The sequence below is a fragment of the Solanum verrucosum genome, unplaced genomic scaffold (assembly GCF_900185275.1).
Source record: "Solanum verrucosum unplaced genomic scaffold, falcon-dt-bn FXZP01000182.1, whole genome shotgun sequence".
Lineage (NCBI taxonomy): Eukaryota > Viridiplantae > Streptophyta > Magnoliopsida > Solanales > Solanaceae > Solanum > Solanum verrucosum.
The window spans coordinates 4,356,668-4,376,823 of record NW_026020378.1 but is presented as its reverse complement, the minus strand read 5'-3'; the positions used below and the strand labels follow the sequence as shown (position 1 = coordinate 4,376,823).

General features: G+C 36.0%; 1 protein-coding gene across 1 annotated transcript; it reads right to left on the bottom strand.

Moving 5' to 3' along the window:
- Positions 1-16,236: 16,236 nt before the first annotated feature.
- LOC125838759 (uncharacterized) lies at positions 16,237-17,505 on the bottom strand. Its single transcript, XM_049517798.1, has one exon. The coding sequence runs from the start codon at positions 17,500-17,502 to the stop codon at positions 16,237-16,239; it is 1,266 nt and encodes a 421-aa protein (XP_049373755.1). The 5' UTR covers positions 17,503-17,505.
- Between the last annotated feature and the right edge of the window lie 2,651 nt (positions 17,506-20,156).

The following is a 20,156-nucleotide window of genomic DNA, read 5'->3' as shown; positions in this document are numbered from 1 at the left end:
TCTGACCTAGCATGTGTAATTCAAGAACTAAAGAAATACATAGCTAGGGTTCTGAAATTCATGCGATAAACTGAGCAATATCATGATAATCTGATTTGGAACATTTAAATAACTAATTCATAATGATCTGCTGTAATTCTAGAAACCCTAGGTCTGTTTATAATCATGGAATCAAGAATCTGACTGAATTCTAGGGACCTAATGGGCGAAAGGAACCCACTAGTGAAATCCCACATACCTGGTGACGAATTCCACGAATAAATCTTTCGATTTCGGGGCTGGAACTGAAGGAAACTTGTTGCGTTCTTGAACTAGGGTTCTTGACTTCTTTTCTCCTTTTAACGTTCTAATTCTTCTAAGTTTGATTAATGATTTGACTTAGGTAAGTTCTAGTTATGATTCTAGGCTTAAACTGATTAAAACCTCATGATTTAGGGTCTAAACGACGTGTCTTAGGGGTTAAACGAAATAGGAAAAGACCAAAGGACCCCTGAATTAACTGCTGTCGGAGTGACCTACGGATTGGACCTACGGGCCGTTGGTCAATCTACGGTCCGTAGATTGCGTCCGTAAGTCGAGCCTGCTCGACAGGCCTTCACTAAAATGAGCATAACGTTTTACTCGGAGGTTGGAATTTAGAAAACTCGGTAGCGTTGGAAAGATAATTCAATTATCTATCTAACCATAGGTCATGAGACACATAATTCATTTTGTGCTAAAAGTTATGACCATCTGAAATTGACCCATCAGAATATTCAGCTAATTGGTTGCTAACCTTCGATCTACGGTCAGACCTACGGACCGTGGATCGAACGACGGTCCGTGCGGATCAACCGTAGTTCATGTCAGAGGATGGGTAAAGGAGGTCTTGATCCACGGACACAGACCACGGACCGTGGTCTGATCTACGGACCGTGGGTCTGTCCGTGGGTCGAGACTTAGCCAATTTTTCTGAGCTGGCTGCGGAGGGGTTGCAGTGGTGAACCACGGTCCACCAGCACAGGCCATGGTCTGACCTACAGTCCGTGGATGGCGACCGTAAGTTGCACCTGCAACTTCTCAAAATCTGCACTTTTGTCTATTTTGAATACGGGGTGTTACATTATCTCCCCCTTAGGACCATTTGTCCTCGAATGAAGACTAAACTAACTGAAATAGAGGGAGAGGGTTGCAATCCCTACCATTAAACACTGAGAACTGAATTTCTGACTGAACTGAGTTCCAAGGACATGCAAATACGCTGAAAATGCAAGTACAAACTGAAGGAACATGATTCTAAGACTGAATTTTCGCATGAATGACTGGAAAACTGATGAAGAACTATTACCTCAAGCTGGAATGGAATCGGAAGGAAAGAGGTGAGGATACTTGGACTTCATGGCTGCTTCTGCTTCCCAATTAGCTCCCTCTACTGACTGACTCCTCCACAAAACCTTGACTGAAGCGACTTCTTTATTTCTCAACCTTCTAACCTGACGATCGAGAATCTCAACTGGTACATCCTCATAAGAAAGGCTATCTTTCACGGCCACACTCTCTAATGGCACTATGGATGCTGGATCACCCACACACTTCTTCAAAAGAGAAATGTGAAAGACTGGATGCACTACTGCTAAGTCTGCTGGCAACTCTAACTCATAAGCCACTTTACCAATCCTTTTCAAGATCCGGTAAGGGCCTACATATCTGGTACTGAGCTTCCCTTTCTTGCCAAATCTCATCACCCCTTTCATAGGTGACACTTTTAGGAAAACCCAATCATCAACTTGGAACTCTAGTTCCCTTCTTCTCACATCTGCATAAGACTTCTAGCGACTCTGAGCAGTCTTAAGTCTATCTCTAATGAGTTGCACTTTCTCCATAGCATCAAGGACTGAATCTGGTCCTATCAAGGCTGCTTCACCTACTTCAAACCAACCAACTGGAGATCTACATCTACGCCCATATAATGCCTCATAAGGGGCCATCTGAATGTTGGAATGGTAACTATTGTTGTAGGCGAACTCAATCAGAGGAAGGTGATCATCCCAACTACCCTTGAAGTCGATCACACAAGCTCTCAACATGTCCTCTAAGGTCTGAATGGTACGCTCTGCCTGACCATCCGTCTGTGGATGAAATGTTGTGCTAAGGTTAACCTGAGTACCAAGACCCTTCTGAAATGACTTCCAGAAATGAGAGGTAAACTGAGGACCTCTATCTGAGATGATAGACAAAGGAACCCCATGCAACCTCACAATCTCATTTATGTAAAGCTTGGCGTAATCCTCCGCCGAATCTGTAGTCTTGACCGCCAAAAAGCAAGAAAACTTAGTAACCCTATCAACAATCACCTAAATTGAGTCATGTTGTCTGCGAGTACGAGGTAAACCTGTGATGAAGTCCATGTTGATCACTTCCCACTTCCAAGTAGGAATGTCAATCTCTTGAGTCATACCTCCTGGTTTCTGATGTTCTACATTTACTTGCTGGCAATTGGGGCACTTAGCCACAAAGTCTGCTATATCTCTTTTCATACCATTCCACCAATAGACTTCCCGTAGATCACGGTACATCTTAGTGGCGCCTGGATGAATAGAATATCTGGAATTGTGGTCTTCTGCAAGAATATGCTGTCTCAATTCACCCACATCAGGAACACACAATCTACCTTGATAACGAAGTACACCATCTCCCCCTTGGGAGAAAACCTCCACTCTATGATTGTGGACTGCACCCTTAAGTTCAAGCAAGATTGGATCACTATCTTGCTTTTCCTTAACCCCTACTACCAAAGAAGATTTTGCCCCATTCTGAACCGTTACACCACCATCTGATATGCTCATAAGAGGAACTCCTAGGCGAGCAAGTCTGTGAACATCCTTTGCTAGCTCTTTTCTTTCTTCCTCAACATGTGCTACACTACCCATAGATAGTCTGCTAAGGGCATCTGCTACTACATTTGCCTTACCGGGATGGTAGTGCACACTCATATCATAATCTTTGAGGAACTCTAGCCATCTTCTCTGGCGAAGATTCAACTCTTTCTGGGTGAATACATACTGGAGGCTCTTATGGTCTGTGAACACATCTACATGAATACCATACAAGTAGTGTCTCCAAATCTTAAGTGCAAACACTACTGCTGCTAGCTCGAGGTCATGAGTTGGATAATTCTTCTCATGTACCTTAAGCTGTCTGGAAGCATAAGCTACAACCTTACCTCGCTGCATTAATACACAGCCTAGGCTGACTCTGGATGCATCACAATAGATCACATAACCATCTAAACCCTCTGGTAGCGTCAAGACAGGAGTTGTAGTCAACCTAGTTTTCAGTTCTGCAAAGCTTTTCTCACAATCATCTGACCATTGGAACTTAACCTTTTTCTGAGTTAACTTAGTCAATGGAGAGGCTATGGATGAAAATCCTTCCACAAACCGTCTGTAATAGCCCGCTAGACCCAAGAAACTTCTGATATCTATAGCAGAGGTAGGTCTGGGCCATTGTTTCACTGCTTCTATCTTCTGGGAATCTACTTGAATTCCTTCACTAGACACAATATGCCCAAGGAAGGCAACTAATTGTAACCAAAACTCGCACTTGTTAAATTTTGCAAATAACTGGCGATCTTTGAGAGTTTGCAGAACAACTCTCAAATGACATACATGTTCTTCCTCATTCCTAGAGTAAATGAGAATATCATCAATAAAGATGATAACGAACAAGTCTAAGTACTGCTTGAACACTCTGTTCATCAAATCTATGAAAGTTGCAGGAGCATTGGTTAGTCCAAATGACATAACTACAAATTCATAATGACCATACCGAGTTCTGAAAGTTGTCTTCGGAATGTCACTATCTCTGACTCTAAGCTGATGATAACCTGATCTGAGGTCTATCTTTGAGAAATGACTAGCACCCTGAAGTTGGTCAAACAAGTCATCAATCCTGGGGATAGGATATTTATTCTTGATTGTGACTTTGTTCAACTGCCTATAGTTAATGAACATTCTGAGAGAACCATCTTTCTTCTTTACGAACAATACTGGTGCACCCCATGGTGAAATACTAGGTCTAATGAAGCCCTTATCTAGAAGGTCTTTCAACTGCTCTTTCAATTCCTTAAGCTCAACTGGAGCCATTCTGTAAGGAGGGATAGAGATAGGCTGGGTAACTGGAAGGAGATCAATTCCAAAGTCTATTTCCCTTTTGGGAGGAACTCCAGGAAGATCTTCTGGGAACACTTCTGGAAACTTATTAACCACTGGAACTTACTCAAGAGTTGGGGTTTCGGAACTAGAATCCTTAACCCAAACTAGATGATAAAGATAACCCTTTAAGATCATCTTTCTGGCCTTAAGGTAAGAAATGAATCGACCCATAGGCGCTAAGCAACTACCCTTCCATTCTAGGATTGGTTCGTCTGGAAACTGAAAACGAACAATCCTAGTTCTACAATCGACTGAGGCATAACATGAATGTAACCAATCCATGCCTAGAATGACATCGAAGTCTACCATTTCTAACTCTACAAGATCTGCTGAGGTGACTTTCTGAGAGACTATGACAGGGCAATTTCTGTATACCCATCTAGCTATAACTCGGTCACTGACTGGAGTAGAGACTGAGAAGGGTTCTGAAAGAGTTTATGGGCTAACACTGAATTGGACTGCTATATAAGGAGTTACAAAAGACAAAGTAGCCCTTGGATCTAACAATGCATAAACATCAAGATCAAAGACTCGTAACGTACCAGTGACTACATCAGGAGAATCTTCCTGATTTTGACGAGCCTGAAGAGCATAAAGCCTGTTTTGGCGTTGTCCGCCACCAGTACCAGAAGAGTTACCCTGCTGAGTCGGGAGACCTGCTGGTGCTGCTGAAGTTGTAGACTGAGCTCTACCATTATTTCCTCCTTGACCTTGTCTTGAAGGACAATCCTTCAATCTATGACCAGACTGGCCACAACCAAAGCATCCTTCCTTACCTACAAAGCACTCGCCCGCATGGTTCCTACTACATTTCGGGCAAGTTGGGTAGGTTTTGGTGCCTGAAACACTACCTTGAAACTTAGAGCCTGACGTCTTACCTTTCTGATCATTACGGAACCTGGGGGATGGAACACTAGCTGATGAAGGGGCTGAAGTCGAAGACTTCTGCTGAAAATGCGAGCGATTTCCACCACTCGATTTCTGGTGGGAATACTCGTAGTTACCTGTTCTTGCTTGCTTAGTCTCCTTAGCCTATTCCCTAAGCTTATCACCCTCAACCTGCTGAGCATGAGTCATGAGCCTAGAGATGTTCATGTCTCCCAACAACATAGCATTCCTGCACTCTGTTTTCACTATGTCTGACACTCCATAGAGAAACGTATTTATCTGAGCCCTGGAATCAGCAACCATGTGAAGAGCATACCTGGAGAGTTGGTTAAACTTGAGCCCATACTCTTGGAAATTCATGTTACCCTGCCTTAAGTTCATAAATTCCTGGGCCCTTGCTTCTCTCAACTCTATGGGGAAAAACCTGTCTAGAAAGGTTTCGCTGAAACATTCCCAAGTAATAGGAGCAACATTTGTACCCCTGTTCTCCTTCCACTGAGTATACCAGATATGAGCTACATCCTTAATTTGGTAAGATGCTAACTCAACCCGATCATTCCCAGTGACCTGCATCACCTCAAAGATCTTCTTGATCTCATGCAAGAAATTCTGGGGATCTTCACCAGTCTGTGATCCTAAGAACTCTGGAGGATTCATCCTAACAAAGTCATGGACCCTTGTTGCTGCTGATCCACCATTTGCATTCACAGGAGCTTGAACCCGCTGATTGTTCTGGTTAACGACACTCTGAGCCAACATCTGAATGTCATTCCTGAATTCAGCATTTAAGACTTCCTAATCTGGAACTGGAGGAGCTGCGTTTGCGTTCCTGGCATTCGCATTCCTCGCGTTAGCTCTACGGGGAGTCATGATCACAGAAACGTAGAACGTCGAGTTAGAATGGAATTAGATTATACCTTACGCACGATAAGAGTAACAAGAAAATGAAGATTTTTCCTAAGACACTTTGTAGCCTCCCTCTCATTAGATGTGGTGCGCACTACACATCCATGAAAAGGACTCTACCTAGTGCGGCTTTTCAGACATCCTAGGACACTTAAACCTAATGTTCTGATACCAAGTTTGTCACGCCCCGAGCTACCCCCAAGACGTGGACACAGGACCTAGGACCACAAGTGATCCTAAGCTAATCCTGCTGGCATGATCATGAGCATACTAAAGATAATAAACTGATGCAGCAGCTAATTCATAAATAAATCTGAAAAGATGAGGAATACCCATATACTGTAACTGAATATATCAAATCTGAGAGTTTAATACAAAAGAAATATCAAACTCAAGATACTAAGCTGAATCTAACTATGTATGAAATAAGCCTCTAAACTAACTAGAAATGTTGGGACATGCCCCAACTAGATCTAGCAAAACTGAAACTAAAGACTAAAAGTAGTAAGGATAAACATGTCACTAGTCCTCGAAGAATGAGGACTCACCACTGATGCTGCTGAACTAAAGATCGAGAATCGATCTAAGCGTGATCTGGATGCTGAGAACCTGAACCTACATCACGAGAAGATGTAGCGCACGTATGCGTCAGTACTTGAAAGGTACTAAGCATGCAGGATAGAGTAAAGCTCAAATAACATATAACTGAACAAAGCAATAAAGCAATGAAATAATCTGGACATGATATAGATACTGAAAATACTGAATACTGAGCTAACTGATGCAATGACCAAATTTATAACATGCTGAGACTGAATACTGACTGTACTGAAATATGGTCAATGCAAAAGAGTCTGACTGAACTGTGGGAGCTACTAATAACCGACATAAAATCACTAAACTGATGTTGCCCACAGAGGGGACTTACACCTACGTGGCTCGTAGTTCTGGGACTATATGGGTACGCTGAAACCCTAGTCCAACTCGGTATTATGCTACTCCCAATGAATTAAGTAGTTAACTGGTTATGACTGAATTTCTGTAAATACTGGATAGCTCGAACTGAACATGCAAACTGAGAATGCAACAATTAATCTGATAATGATGTATTCATAAACTGAGGCATGTATATCTGAATACTGAAATATCTGACCTAGCATGTGGAATTCAAGAACTAAAGAAATACATAGCTAGGGTTCTGAAATTCATGCGATAAACTGAGCAATAACATGATAATCTGATTTGGAACATTTAAATAACTAATTCATGATGATGTGCTATAATTCTAGAAACCCTAGGTCTGTTCATAATCATGGAATCAAGAATCTGACTGAATTCTAGGGACCTAATGGGCGAAAGGAACCCACTAGTGAAATCCCACATACCTGGTGACGAATTCCACGGATAAATCTTTCGATTTCGGGGCTGGAACTGAAGTAAACTTGTTGCGTTCTTGAACTAGGGTTCTTGACTTCTTTTCTCCTTTTAACGTTCTAATTCTTCTAAGTTTGATTAATGATTTGACTTAGGTAAGTTCTAGTTATGTTTCTAGGCTTAAACTGATTAAAACCTCATGATTTAGGGTCTAAACGACGTGTCTTAGGGGTTAAACGAAATAGGAAAAGACCAAAGGACCCCTGAATTAACTGTTGTCGGAGTGACCTACGGATTGGACCTACAGGCCGTTGGTCAATCTACGGTCCGTAGAATGCGTCCGTAAGTCAAGCCTGCTCGACAAGCCTTCACTAAAACAAGCATAACGTTTTACTCGGAGGTCGGAATTTATCAAACTCGGTGGCGTTGGAAAGATAATTCAATTATCTATCTAACCATAGGTCATGGGACACACAATTCATTTTGTGCTAAAAGTTATGACCATCTGAAATTGACCCATCAGAATATTCAGCTAATTGGCTGCTAACCTTCGATCTACGGTCAGACCTACGGACCGTGGATTGAACGACGGTCTGTGCTGGTCAACCGTAGTTCATGTCAGAGGCTGGGTAAAGGAGGTCTTGATCCACGGACACAGACCACGGACCGTGGTCTGATCTACGGACCGTGGGTCTGTCCGTGGGTCGAGACTTAGCCAATTTTTCTGAGCTGGATGGGGAGGGGTTGCAGTGGTGAACCACGGTCCACCAGCACGGGCCGTGATCTGACCTACGGTCCGTGGTCTGACCTACGGTCCGTGGATGGCGACCGTAAGTTGCACCTGCAACTTCTCAAAATCTGCACTTTTGTCTATTTTGAATACGGGGTGTTACAAAAGTGATAGGGATATTATGGGTACTGTACATAAATTAAAAAATAGAGATATTATTGAACTTTATGTAACTCAATTAGTTGAAGAAGCTGCTGTGCCCCCCCTCCCCCCCCCCCCCTCGAAACCGAAATTGGATATCTAAATGATGTGGGTGGAGAATCTAATACTACTTTTGATAAGGAATCTAGTCAAACTTTTGAGGGTAGTGAAGGTTTAGGATTTTAAGAGGCTACACAACCTGAAGAACCTATTGTGGGTGAAGAGTTGGGTGAAGTGTTGGGTAGGAATTCTGCTAGTATTGGAGAGGACTTGGGTAGGGCTTCTGCTGGTGTTGGAGAGGACTTGGGTAGGGATTCTGTTAGCGTTGGAGAAGACTTGGGTGGTACTTCTTCTGCTGCTGCTACATTTCATATTCTAGAAGTTGGGTTTGATTGGGAAAGTGAAACAGAAGCAAGTGATGATTCAGACAATGCAGATTTGTCTGATGAAGGAGAAGATAAGTATGGTAGTGATGTTCATGAGGAGGTTATAAATCTTAGGAAAGAGAAAAGAGCTGCTAAAATAAAAAAGAGAAAAGAAAAGGGCCCTAGATCTGAAGGAGTTGATTTGGGATATGATGAATATTTATCCAAGAAACAAACTACTTTTGAGGGTAAGATAGCTGGAGATGAGCCCTACTTTGATTCAAATGAAGTTGATAGTTTTGAAATAGATACTGATGAAGATGTTAATGAGGAAGATGAGGTTGAACAACCTATAAGAAGACAAAGAAAAGCAAGAAGAGCAAAAAGAAATAAAAAGAAAGTTGTATTTGATCCTACCTGTCAGTTAATAGTTTGGGAGACTAGTCTTGCTTTTGAAAGTGTTAAGCAGTTTAGAGAAGCTATTACTAGATATGCAGTTCAAGAACATGTTGAATTAGATAAATATGTTAATGATGCAACTAGGGTGAGGGTAAAGTGTACAGCTGGTTGTCCATGGTTGTTGTTTGGAAGTATTGATTCAAGAACAGGAGATTTTGTGGTTTTGTGGTGAAGAATTATAATACAGTACATAAATGCAATGGCACAACCAAAAATAAATTGGTGAATTCAAAGTATTTATCAGAAAGGTACAAGGACAGAATTATTTTTGAGCCTGGCATTAGAGTTTTTCAGTTTCAAATTTTAGTGAAGAAAGAGTTGAATGTGTATGTAGGGAGGACTGTAGCAAGGAAATCTAGAAACATTGTATTGAAACAAATTATGGGTGATCATGTGGAGGAGTTAAAAGAATTTTAGATTATAGAGATGAGCTCTTAAAGACTAATCTAGGCAGCACATGTGTGGTGAGACTTAGTGAAGAAACTTTTGAAGGTGATAGAAAAATGTTTCAATCATTTTATATATGCTTTGATGCTTTAAAGTAGGCATTCAAAGCTGGAGCTAGAAGATGTATAGGATTTGATGGTTGCTTCTTGAAAGGTGTTTCTAGAGGTCAATTACTTGTGGCAGTTTGTAAGGATGGGAACAACCAAATGCTACCACTAGCATGGGCAGTTGTTGAGGTTGAAAACACATTCACTTGGAAATGGTTTATCAAGTTTGTAAGACATGATCTTGAGCTAGGAGATGGAACAGAATTGACAACCATTACTAATATGCAGAAGGTATTTTTGTTTTCTTTTTCATTTATTCATTTGTTTTCTTTTTCATTTATTCATTTATTTTCTTTTTCATTTATTCATTAAGTTAGATCTCGTGTTATTCTAAATGTTGTTGTTTAAAGGGTCTTGACAAAGCTATTCAAGAGATTCTGCCAAATGCAGAACAAAGAATGTGTGCAAGACATGTGGAGAAATTGTTTTCGGAGATGTGCCAAATCTACATATGAACAAGAATTGAAAAGAAATTTGGATCATATGGAGAAGTTAGGCACTGGAATATGTGATGACTTATTGTGGTACAATATAGAGAGGTGGTCTAAATTATACTTTAAGTTTTTCAGTTGTTGTGATAGTGTTGACAACAACATGGCTGAAAGCTTTAATTCATGGATTTTAGGGCCAAGACACAAAACTATCATCACAATGCTTGAAGAAATAAGGATCAAAGTGATGAGAAGAATAGGACAATTGAGGGAGTTCTGTGATACTAGGATAACAAACATATCTCCAATGGCCCTAAAGGTATTGACAGAGAACACAACAAAGTCAATGAAGTGTAACCTTGAATGGAATGGTGAATATGGATTTGAGGTTAAAGACAACTGGGATAACACATTTGTTGTGAATCTAGGCAATCAAACATGTACTTGTAGATCTTGGATGCTAAGAGGTATACGACCTGTTATAAAAACACTACCAGGAAGGCCTAGAAAGTGTAGGAGAAAGGAGCAGAATGAAAACAAAACAGGAAAATTGTCCAAGAGAGGTGTTGAGAAGACCTGCAGTCTTTGTCATGCAAAGGGTCATAATAAGAAGGGTTGTCATTTGAACAATCAAGCTAATGCAGGCAGAGGAAGAGGAATGGGGAGAGGATGTGAGCCTAGTTCAACAAGGTCAAGTGTTAGTTCTTCTAGAGCACCAATTGAATCACAATCAAGCACAAAGAGAGGAAGAGGTCGACCAAGAGGTTCTACAAAACAGGTAATGTTTATAGTAATTCATTTAGTTGTTAATTTACATCTTAATCAGTCTAATATTTTTGTTGATCAACTTATGTTATAGGCTAGTGCTACTGGAAGGGGAAGAGGAACTGCAACTGGTAATGGAACAGGGATTGGTGTTGCTACTGATAGTTCTGGTGCCACTAGAAGGGGAAGAGGAACTGGAACCGGTTTAGCTGGAAGGGGAAGAAGAACTAGTGTAGTTGCTACTGCTACTGATGTTCCTGGTGCTACTGGAGGAGGAAAGAGGCCAAGAATGGTTGGAATGGGGATACTACATACATAGAGTGATTTTACAATCCACAATGTAAGTTGTCTTAATTATTTACACATTTTTTAATTTTAACTTATGAAGCATCTAAGACAACATATTTTTGTGAATCTAGCCTGGAATGCCTATGAACTCTTCCATAGTGACTGGAAATCTTGGGCATCATAAACCAAGATCAGGTTTAAAATGGAAAGGAAAGGCTGTTGTAACTCAACAAGGTCTTCAAGAGATGAGAGAAAACAAAAGAATGAGAACAAGGTCCAATGTTGCTGAAGTTTGATATAGAGACTGCTTTAGTTTGATATTTTAGTTGTTTTCGGAACAATTATGCAGCTGTGACTGCATTAGTTTGATTTGTTTGTTTTTTAAACAATTATGTTGCAGTTGTGACTGCATTAGTTTGATCTATGTTTGTTTTTGAAATAATTATGCAGTTGTGACTGCATTAGTTTGATATTTTAGTTGTCTCTTTTTGAAACAATTATGCAGCCAGTTTTGCATTACTTTTTTGTGTACAATTATACAATTGTGACTGCAATTTAGCGAATGCAGTTGTAAATAAAACACAAACAAATACACAAACCACCAAATTACATTAAGAGAATAAGAACTCATTACAAAAGAGTCTTGCACCTAATTGGTTACAACATAAGCAGTGCTACACTACACCAACATTGATCTCACTACATCGACAACTTAAGGTAACTTCATTGAACCTTTCTTCATATTTATCACCCAGAACCAATAGCTTATAGCTATAACCACAACACAACAACAAGCTACAACAAAAAAGAGCACATTCTGACATGTTCTTCTCCATTTATTCTGCATCACTTTCATCTTCTCAACCTCTTCTTGCAACATTTTCAATTTCATACCTAGACAATCATCATCTTGTTTGAAATCTCCCAGCTTGTCAACTTCTTCAGTAACCTCAACCAATTCAAAGGCAGTGGCTGAGGTTTGAGAGGATTCTACTATATTCTCAAGCTCACCCAATTTCTGTATTAGTTTAGGAATCACAAATTTCGACCTCAGATCAATATTTTCTTTATCCTTCCAACACCAAAAGTTGCAAGATCTAGGACCCTTCAATAATGAAAAAGGATGAAGGAATTAGTGGTTAATCAAATTCTTAATCGGCTAAAAAAATTTAAACAAAAATGATCTTTACCCCATAATAAGGACATGACCAACATCTTCTTCCGGGGTTATTTGAAGTCCAAGATGTTTTCAAACGCACCACAAGTCCATGATTACAATAAACTTTTTTCTTCGTAGTATAATCATCTTCTTCCATACAAAGATTTGTCAAATTAATTGATCGCATTGTGTGCTACAATTTTGTGCAAGAATTAACGAGAATCTGAAAAAAAAACAGAAAATAAGAAAAAGGGAGGAAAGAAAAATCAAAATAATAGATGAAGAAGAATAGGTTTGAATCTTACATTTTGAAGAACAATTCCTTCAAAGATTCAACTTTTAGGTTTGAATCTTACATTTTGAAGAACAATTCCTTTAAACATTCAACTTTTAGGTTTGAAGAGCTAAGATTTGAGAAAAATAATGAATTAGGTCACCATTTTTTGGATGATTGGGTTGGTGAGGGAGAAGAGGTATTTAGGGTTCTTCAAAAGTGAAGATTGTTCTTCAAATGGGTAATGGGTCGGATATTACCGTTGGAGGGGTAAATTTAATTTTTAAAAAATGTTAAAAGATGACTAACGCGCCGTTCTAAGCTGTAACAACACGCGCACAAGGTTGGTGTTCGGAGGGTTAAAAATAATTCACATAAAAGATGTTAAGGGGGGTATATAAACACCCTTGTAGTTTAAGTACTAAAGTAAGTTTTCGTGTCAAGTTCAGGGGGTTTTTATGTATTTTCCCTATATATTTATGCTCCGTGTCAAAAGTGATCAATCCACAACCAAAGGCGCGTTTACATTTGAGCAAAATGGTCTTATTAAAGCTATCTAGAATCATTTTCCCCTCCTTTGAGATGTTAGTAATTTTTTAAATCTTAAAAGATACCTTCATCCCTCATTAAAGAGTTTTCGTAGAAGTTTATAGAGTCTTAAGCCACTTTCCTCATTTAACTTTAAGTTTTCGACTAAATGCTTAAATTATTTCTTAATTTTGACTTGTACAATAACGATAACAGGCTCAACATAGTTTTACAGTTAGAGTTTGAAGACTTGCATAATGACTCACAAGTGAAATAACAAATCATGCTTTGAAGTTATATCAAAACTATAAAATATACAACTTCATAATTTGTTCATGCTTTTTAACTACACTAACTATATATGTCACAATTGGGACTTTACACGTGATTTCTTTATGTTGTTATTATAACATTTATACAAACTTTGTCTATGGATACAAATTGAACTTTTTGATAGCGTAATTATATGTGTTTATCTTTTCACCCTTTGCTTAGTACTAAAGAAAACTTTTAGAAAATGAAGTAACAGTTCATTATATTTTGAGTTTGTTTTCTCTTCTTTTTGTTGCTAATGTTCCATTTTGGGAATCAGCTCTCTGGGCTGATTCTTTAGGGGCCGTTTGGTTACTGGTTAGAGTTATGCAGGTATTAGTTATGCAGGTATTAGTAATGTAGGTATTAGTTATGCAGGTATTAGTTATGTAGGTATTAGTTATACAGATATTGGTTATGTAGGTATTAGTTATGCAGGTATTGATTATGTAGGTATTAATTATACAAATATTAGTTATGTAGGTATTATTTATGTAGGATTTAGTTATGTAGAAATTATAATACATATATTATTACTTATTGATTGTTTAATTTATTGTAAATTAATATATGTTTTTTTTTTTAAATAGAAAATTATAAAGCTTGTATCCAAGATAAAATGCAACAGACCCTTGTGTGTGTGTGGGTGGGGGGGGGGGGGGGGGGGGGGGGGGGGAATCTACAGTGTGATGCGCTGCAGAAATCTATAATATAATGTGCACAAATAATAAAATGGAACAGTTCGGGTCGGAGTCAAGGGCAGTTCAACAGTTTTGGGTTTATTTGTGTGTGTGGGGGTGGGCGGGCGGGTGGGGGTGTGGGGGAGTTCGGGTCGGGGGCAAACAGTTTTGGGTTTGTTTGTGTATGTGGGGGTGAGTGGGGGGGGGGGGGGGGGCAGGGGGGGGCATCACGAAACTAAAAAAAATTGAGTTAGGCCAGTCCTTTTTTTAAAAAAAAAAAGTTACTCATTAATCTTGTGAATTAATATTAATATACATTATTATTTAGAAATAAATAATTAAGTAAACAAATTAAGGGTAAATATGTAATTTTATTATTTTAATTCATGTATAACTAATACCCTCATAACTTATTCCACATTCTACCCCGCATAAAATTATACATAGATTTCATCATAAGTTACGTGAGTTTTAGCTATGTAGAATTACAAAAATGCAACCAAACACCACATAAATCAATACATGAATAATTTTTATACAACATTTGGAGACACACCAACCAAACATTGTATAAAATTTATACATGAATAATTTTGATTCTATTTACAAACCAAACATGGTATAAAATTAATACATGATAACTAAGTTATTCATGTACTAACTTTGCCCTTATCCAGTAATCAAACGGCCCCTTAGTGTGCAGTGTCCTTTTCAATAAAATGACCCATTGGGTCTTTAATTTAAAAAAAAGTTCATTGTAGGTTTCTAATTGAAAAAATATCCTCAGGATTAAAACGTGAAAAATTATACTCCCTCTGTCTGTAGTTACTTGTTCACTTTTGAATTGGCACACCTATTAAGAAAACAATAATTGACATAGTGAGTTTACCATTTTACCCCTATTAATTATGAAGTGGATGAATTAAAAACTTAAAAATTTCAAGAAGTTCTACCTTTTTCAAAGTAATTAATTGAGGGTATAATATGTAAAAAAAATTGTGATTTCTTGATTTGTCAAAATAGACAAGTAATTAGGGACTACTACAAAAGGAAATGTGACAAGTAATTAGGGACAGAGAGAGTATTAGATATGATGAGTAAACATAAGTAGTACTCCCTCCGTCCAACAATAGTTGGTCACTATACTAACAACAGTTGTCTAATAATACTTGTCTAATTTAGAAAATTAAGAGATAATTTATCTTTTATGTTTATTTTACCCTTGCTATTAAATATTGTTTATCATTTAACACAATTTTCAAAACATTAAATTTAATAAATTCAAATGATAAATAATAATATTTTTCCTATTATTTATTATTTCTTAAAGGGTGTGTCAAGCCAATAGTGGACAACTATTAAATAAGGCAATCAACCTTGTACTTTGTAGCATACACTTATTTTTTACAAATGGTGTTTGACTTCATGTTACAACTCAACTAATCTATATGTAAGATTTATTCAAGGATGAAACACTTTGTACCATGATTTTTTTAGGACCGAACTGGAGACCTCTAGCTAGTTAAGAGTGAGGACAGAAGTAATTTAAGCAGGTGTAGTTAACTTTTTAAATATATATTATTCGAAGTGGTTAAATTTGTGACCAATTAATCTTCAAGATTATTTTGTTAATATAATCACCCATCATTGTCAATCCCTTTTTTTTTTAAATGTGGGCTATGTTTTTATATGATGATGTAACTCATGATGATTCTTGGATGTACATTAGAAAATTAACAATTCATAAAGCCACCAACATAAATGATTCCTTCCACAAGCCTTAAGTCAAAGATGGATAGCTTCAAATAAAAGCTACTTAGGACAAGATTTTGTCAGCAAATACAGTGTAACTTCACGAAACAATCATAAAATTAATATTTATCGCAATAAATAACTCATACTTATATTACTTCTACGCACATATACACACTATTATGTACGATTCATTAAACATGTATGGTCATATAGATAGAAACAGTCTGATATTATTGAAACCAAGAATAGTAACATAAAAAAGCATACAAAAACCTAAGAAATGAAGCTCTTCTTACTTGATCAAGAACTTGTTTTGAATGTATAAATAAAGTCTTTTTATCTTTTTACAAATCTGAAATTAAAAAAATCACAAGTTAAGAAGGGTAAATATCTTTACAAAACAAACAATGATCAGAAATTAATCTCCCTATTATACTTCCTTTTTCAATTTTTATTTTACTACTTCGCTTATTCCAAAGATGAACTCCATAAGTCTCCCCACTAAGTTGTGACAATTTTGCATCTATCCATCTTGAATGAGTTCTTGTATTTAATTTCATGAAGAATCCGGAAACTCGAACCCAATCAACAGGATAAAATGATATTGGTGGCAATACAGTGAAATTGAGTTGATAATTTCCTGTAGACATCATCGTTAATCTCTCTACTACTCTTGAAACCAAATATGGACCATTTTGTCCCCACTTATTTCCATCAAAAGATAAAGCAAATTCCTCCATAAACTTGTAGAGCAATGGATGCTTTCTATCAAAGATCAACACCGCATTATTCAATCTTGTCCAATTCCCATTTGCAGATACGCTCTGAGCTCCAATAGAATTCCTCAAACTTGAAAAATCTTTCAGGATGATAAAATCCGTGTCTAGATAAACACCGCCATACTTGTACAATACTGCTAGTCTTATCAAATTGGACAAATTCTGAGCTAATGGGATTTCACCGGGATCCTTATTACCTTTCTTGAGGTCAGTATACCATGTCTCAACTGGCGTCCTGTTGAATAGAAAAGACAACTCTGGAGTAACGCTAACAACATTATATCCCAATTCAGTCAAAGGATTCAAAATTGTAACCCCACGAGGTGTATCTAGAGTACGCGAAAGAATGATCAAACAACCTTTTCGATGAGATTTAAACAGAGTCTCCAACGCGAAAAATTCCCTCCTCCCAAAAGTATTTGCAGGGGAAATCCATGTCATGAAGAACTTCACTATGCAATTTCTTGAATTCAAGAACTTATTTACTCTGCTGTTGAACTGCCTCGACAATCTTGATGACTTCAGAATACTAAATTCAGGCAATTTTTTCTTGAACCAACAAATTCTCTGTTCCACTGTGAGATTAAAGGGAGGAACTAAATTCACATGATCGTCAACGTCTTGTACTTCTTCTTTGATTATATGTGCTTCTTTTTTCTTCGAAAAATTTGGTTTCTGAACAAAAGTTGATTTCAATGGCTGTTGAGAACTTGATTTTGATACAAAAACGATTGAATGAGATGAAGAAAATTTAGATATGAGATTACCAGAAAAAGCGACAATAAAAATAATCAAAGCAAAAGAAAGAACAGAGAAAAGATGAATTTTTCTTGTTCTGTTTTTTCTATAGTAATCAAACATTTTCAATATTGAAAAATAAATTAAAAAGGCAGAGAAAAAAAATGATGAAAATTTTGAGTTTTTTTGAAGAAAAATTATACTAGTCTAAATATGAGAAGTTCTAAGTTTATTTTGGTAAAATTTTATAAAATAATTGGCTTAGAGAAGAGTTATGGCTGCTACTTCGAATGGGAAGAAAGGAGAAGAATGTTGACTTTTGGAAAAACATATTTTATTTTATTGAAAGAATTGATTTCTTTCTTTTTTTACATACAAGAGGAATAAGGAAGAATTTTGAAATAATTTCATGTTATTAATTAATACTTCCTCTGTTTCAAAAAAAAATGATCTCCTTTCTTTTTTAGTCTGTTTTAAAAAGAATGATCTCTTTCTCTTTTTGATAACATTTTAATTTCAGCTTTCCACGTGACATGTTTAAGGTCACAAGATTAAAGGACAATTTTGTACATTTGACATAACTTAAATTTAGGACTACAAAATTCAAAAATCTTCTTTATTTACTTAAACTCCGTTTCAAATCAAACCAGATCATTCTTTGTAAAACGGAGGGAGTAATAGAAGTTGCCATTTTTATTTGGGTTGATAATTGCACGTAAAGAAAGTTCTATACATAGTATAGTAGTAATGTTTAAATATGCAAATAGGGTTTTATTGACTTTTTGATATTTTTAATGTTATCCCTTTTATGTATGTCTTCTAACAGTAGTAAAAGATTTCGACTATATATACTGATGGTGTAAAAAAAATGTACATATCAATAAATTTTTACCATTAATAGTAAGTTAATTATCATTTTTTTCAGATAATTAGTTATGTAATATTTATTATAGAGATTGACTTGTAATTACCTTATAAATTATTTGATTATGCAAATATTTTACACTTAATGCTAAGTTGTGTTCATGGTTCAATTTAGTTCATTTTTTGTTTAAAAGGAAATAAACCAGTTAAGTAGATTTTTTAAATATTTAAATATATCAAAAGGTTTTAAAGAAGATTAATGAAAACGTTAATGAAAGAGAGAGAGAAATGATTATAAATAAGTTGGGAAATAAAAATATAAAACGTCTATTATAAATTTAACGTATTTGCTGAATGTCCCTTCAATAAATGGTGTCTTGTATATGTACCTAGTTAAGTCAATATTACTTTGATTAAGTTATCTATTTATTAATGGTAAGATTTAAGGAAAATAATTGAATTATCATTTGATATGTTTGAACTCATCTTTTTTATTTTATAATTATAATTGATTCAGTAATTTATTTTGATTAAACGTAATCTCTTTATACAATTCATTAAATCAAACAAATTATTATTATTTGTAATATGATGAAACTGTTTATTTATTGATTTATTCATTTCTAAGTTTGATTTTTTGGTATACAAGTTGAGGTGGTGATGCAAGTGCATAATGAGCGTAGTAGCCCCTTCGAGCATGCTCTTTGTACAAGCAAGCAACGAGATAGTGAGGGCCGAAATAAAATTTCGTATGTAGTGTTGCATCCAATCTGAAACTCTTTCGAACAAGTGATTTGGGTCTATATTTTAATATTTGTTTACTAGTTAATAGTAATAGTATTTTAGCATAATAAAATGTGAGTTGATATCTAAATAAATTCTAGAACATTATTTGGTTTTAGCACATACAAAACAGTGGAATGCACCCCCCCAAAAAAAGACATAAATATTGTGGACATTTAATTAAATGAGATATCCCTAATTATATTTTGTGCCAAAATTATAATTAAAAAAAAGTTGCATCCTCTATGAAATAGAAATAATAATGTAATTGATATTGATAAATTATAGAAGAACCAAAACAATGAAGCTGATCTCCAGGAAGGATTTTCTTTTGTTCTAATTAGTTTCTAACCATGAAATAGACTAGATACGTCAATCAATAAAATAGAAAAATATGTGCAAGGTAAAAACATAAATTTAAAGAGTAATAAAGGTGAACTTATTTATGACCTTTGTATACATTCTTTATATGATTCTCCCTCCGTCCACTTTTAATTATCATGATTTCCTTTTTAATAATCAAAGATGTGCATCTATGATTTTTTTTCATAATTAATCTATAGTGATGTACCATCTATGATATATATTTCAAATTAATTATCAATTTACAAAAACTAAAATAGAATTAATCAGATTTTTCTCATTTTGCCTTTATATTAATTCTTTTTTGAAAGCGTAAGTATCGTAAAATTTCAAAAAAAAAAAACCTTCTCCATTCTTAAATTTGGTATTAATGGATAAGAAACGCAAATATAGTGTATTAAAAAGGTAAATTCGTAAACATACTCTTTTTTTAATGATTTAGGAGTGTATAAAGAAAAAAAATAGACAACTAATATTAGACGGAAGGAGCACTTTCTTATAATATAAAAAATATAATTTTTTTTATTTACTTGTCTATTCAATTAGTTAATCAAAAGATATTCATTATTTTCTTCTAATATTAATTTTATATTATATAACTATATAGAATACTTTTCAAAATATAATTAATATGAATAATTAGGCAAAATAAATTCTTAATAAATAATTTTTTAAAAGGGAAATGTCAATCAGAAGAGGACAAGAGTAATACTTCCTTCTTTCCATTCTAATTAAGTAAAGGATTTTGTGGAATCAAGAAAATAAAT

What these genes read in the sequence shown, in the direction of transcription:
- LOC125838759 (XM_049517798.1), bottom strand. Translation starts at nt 17,502, where the DNA reads ATGTTTGATTACTATAGAAAAAACAGAACAAGAAAAATTCATCTTTTC.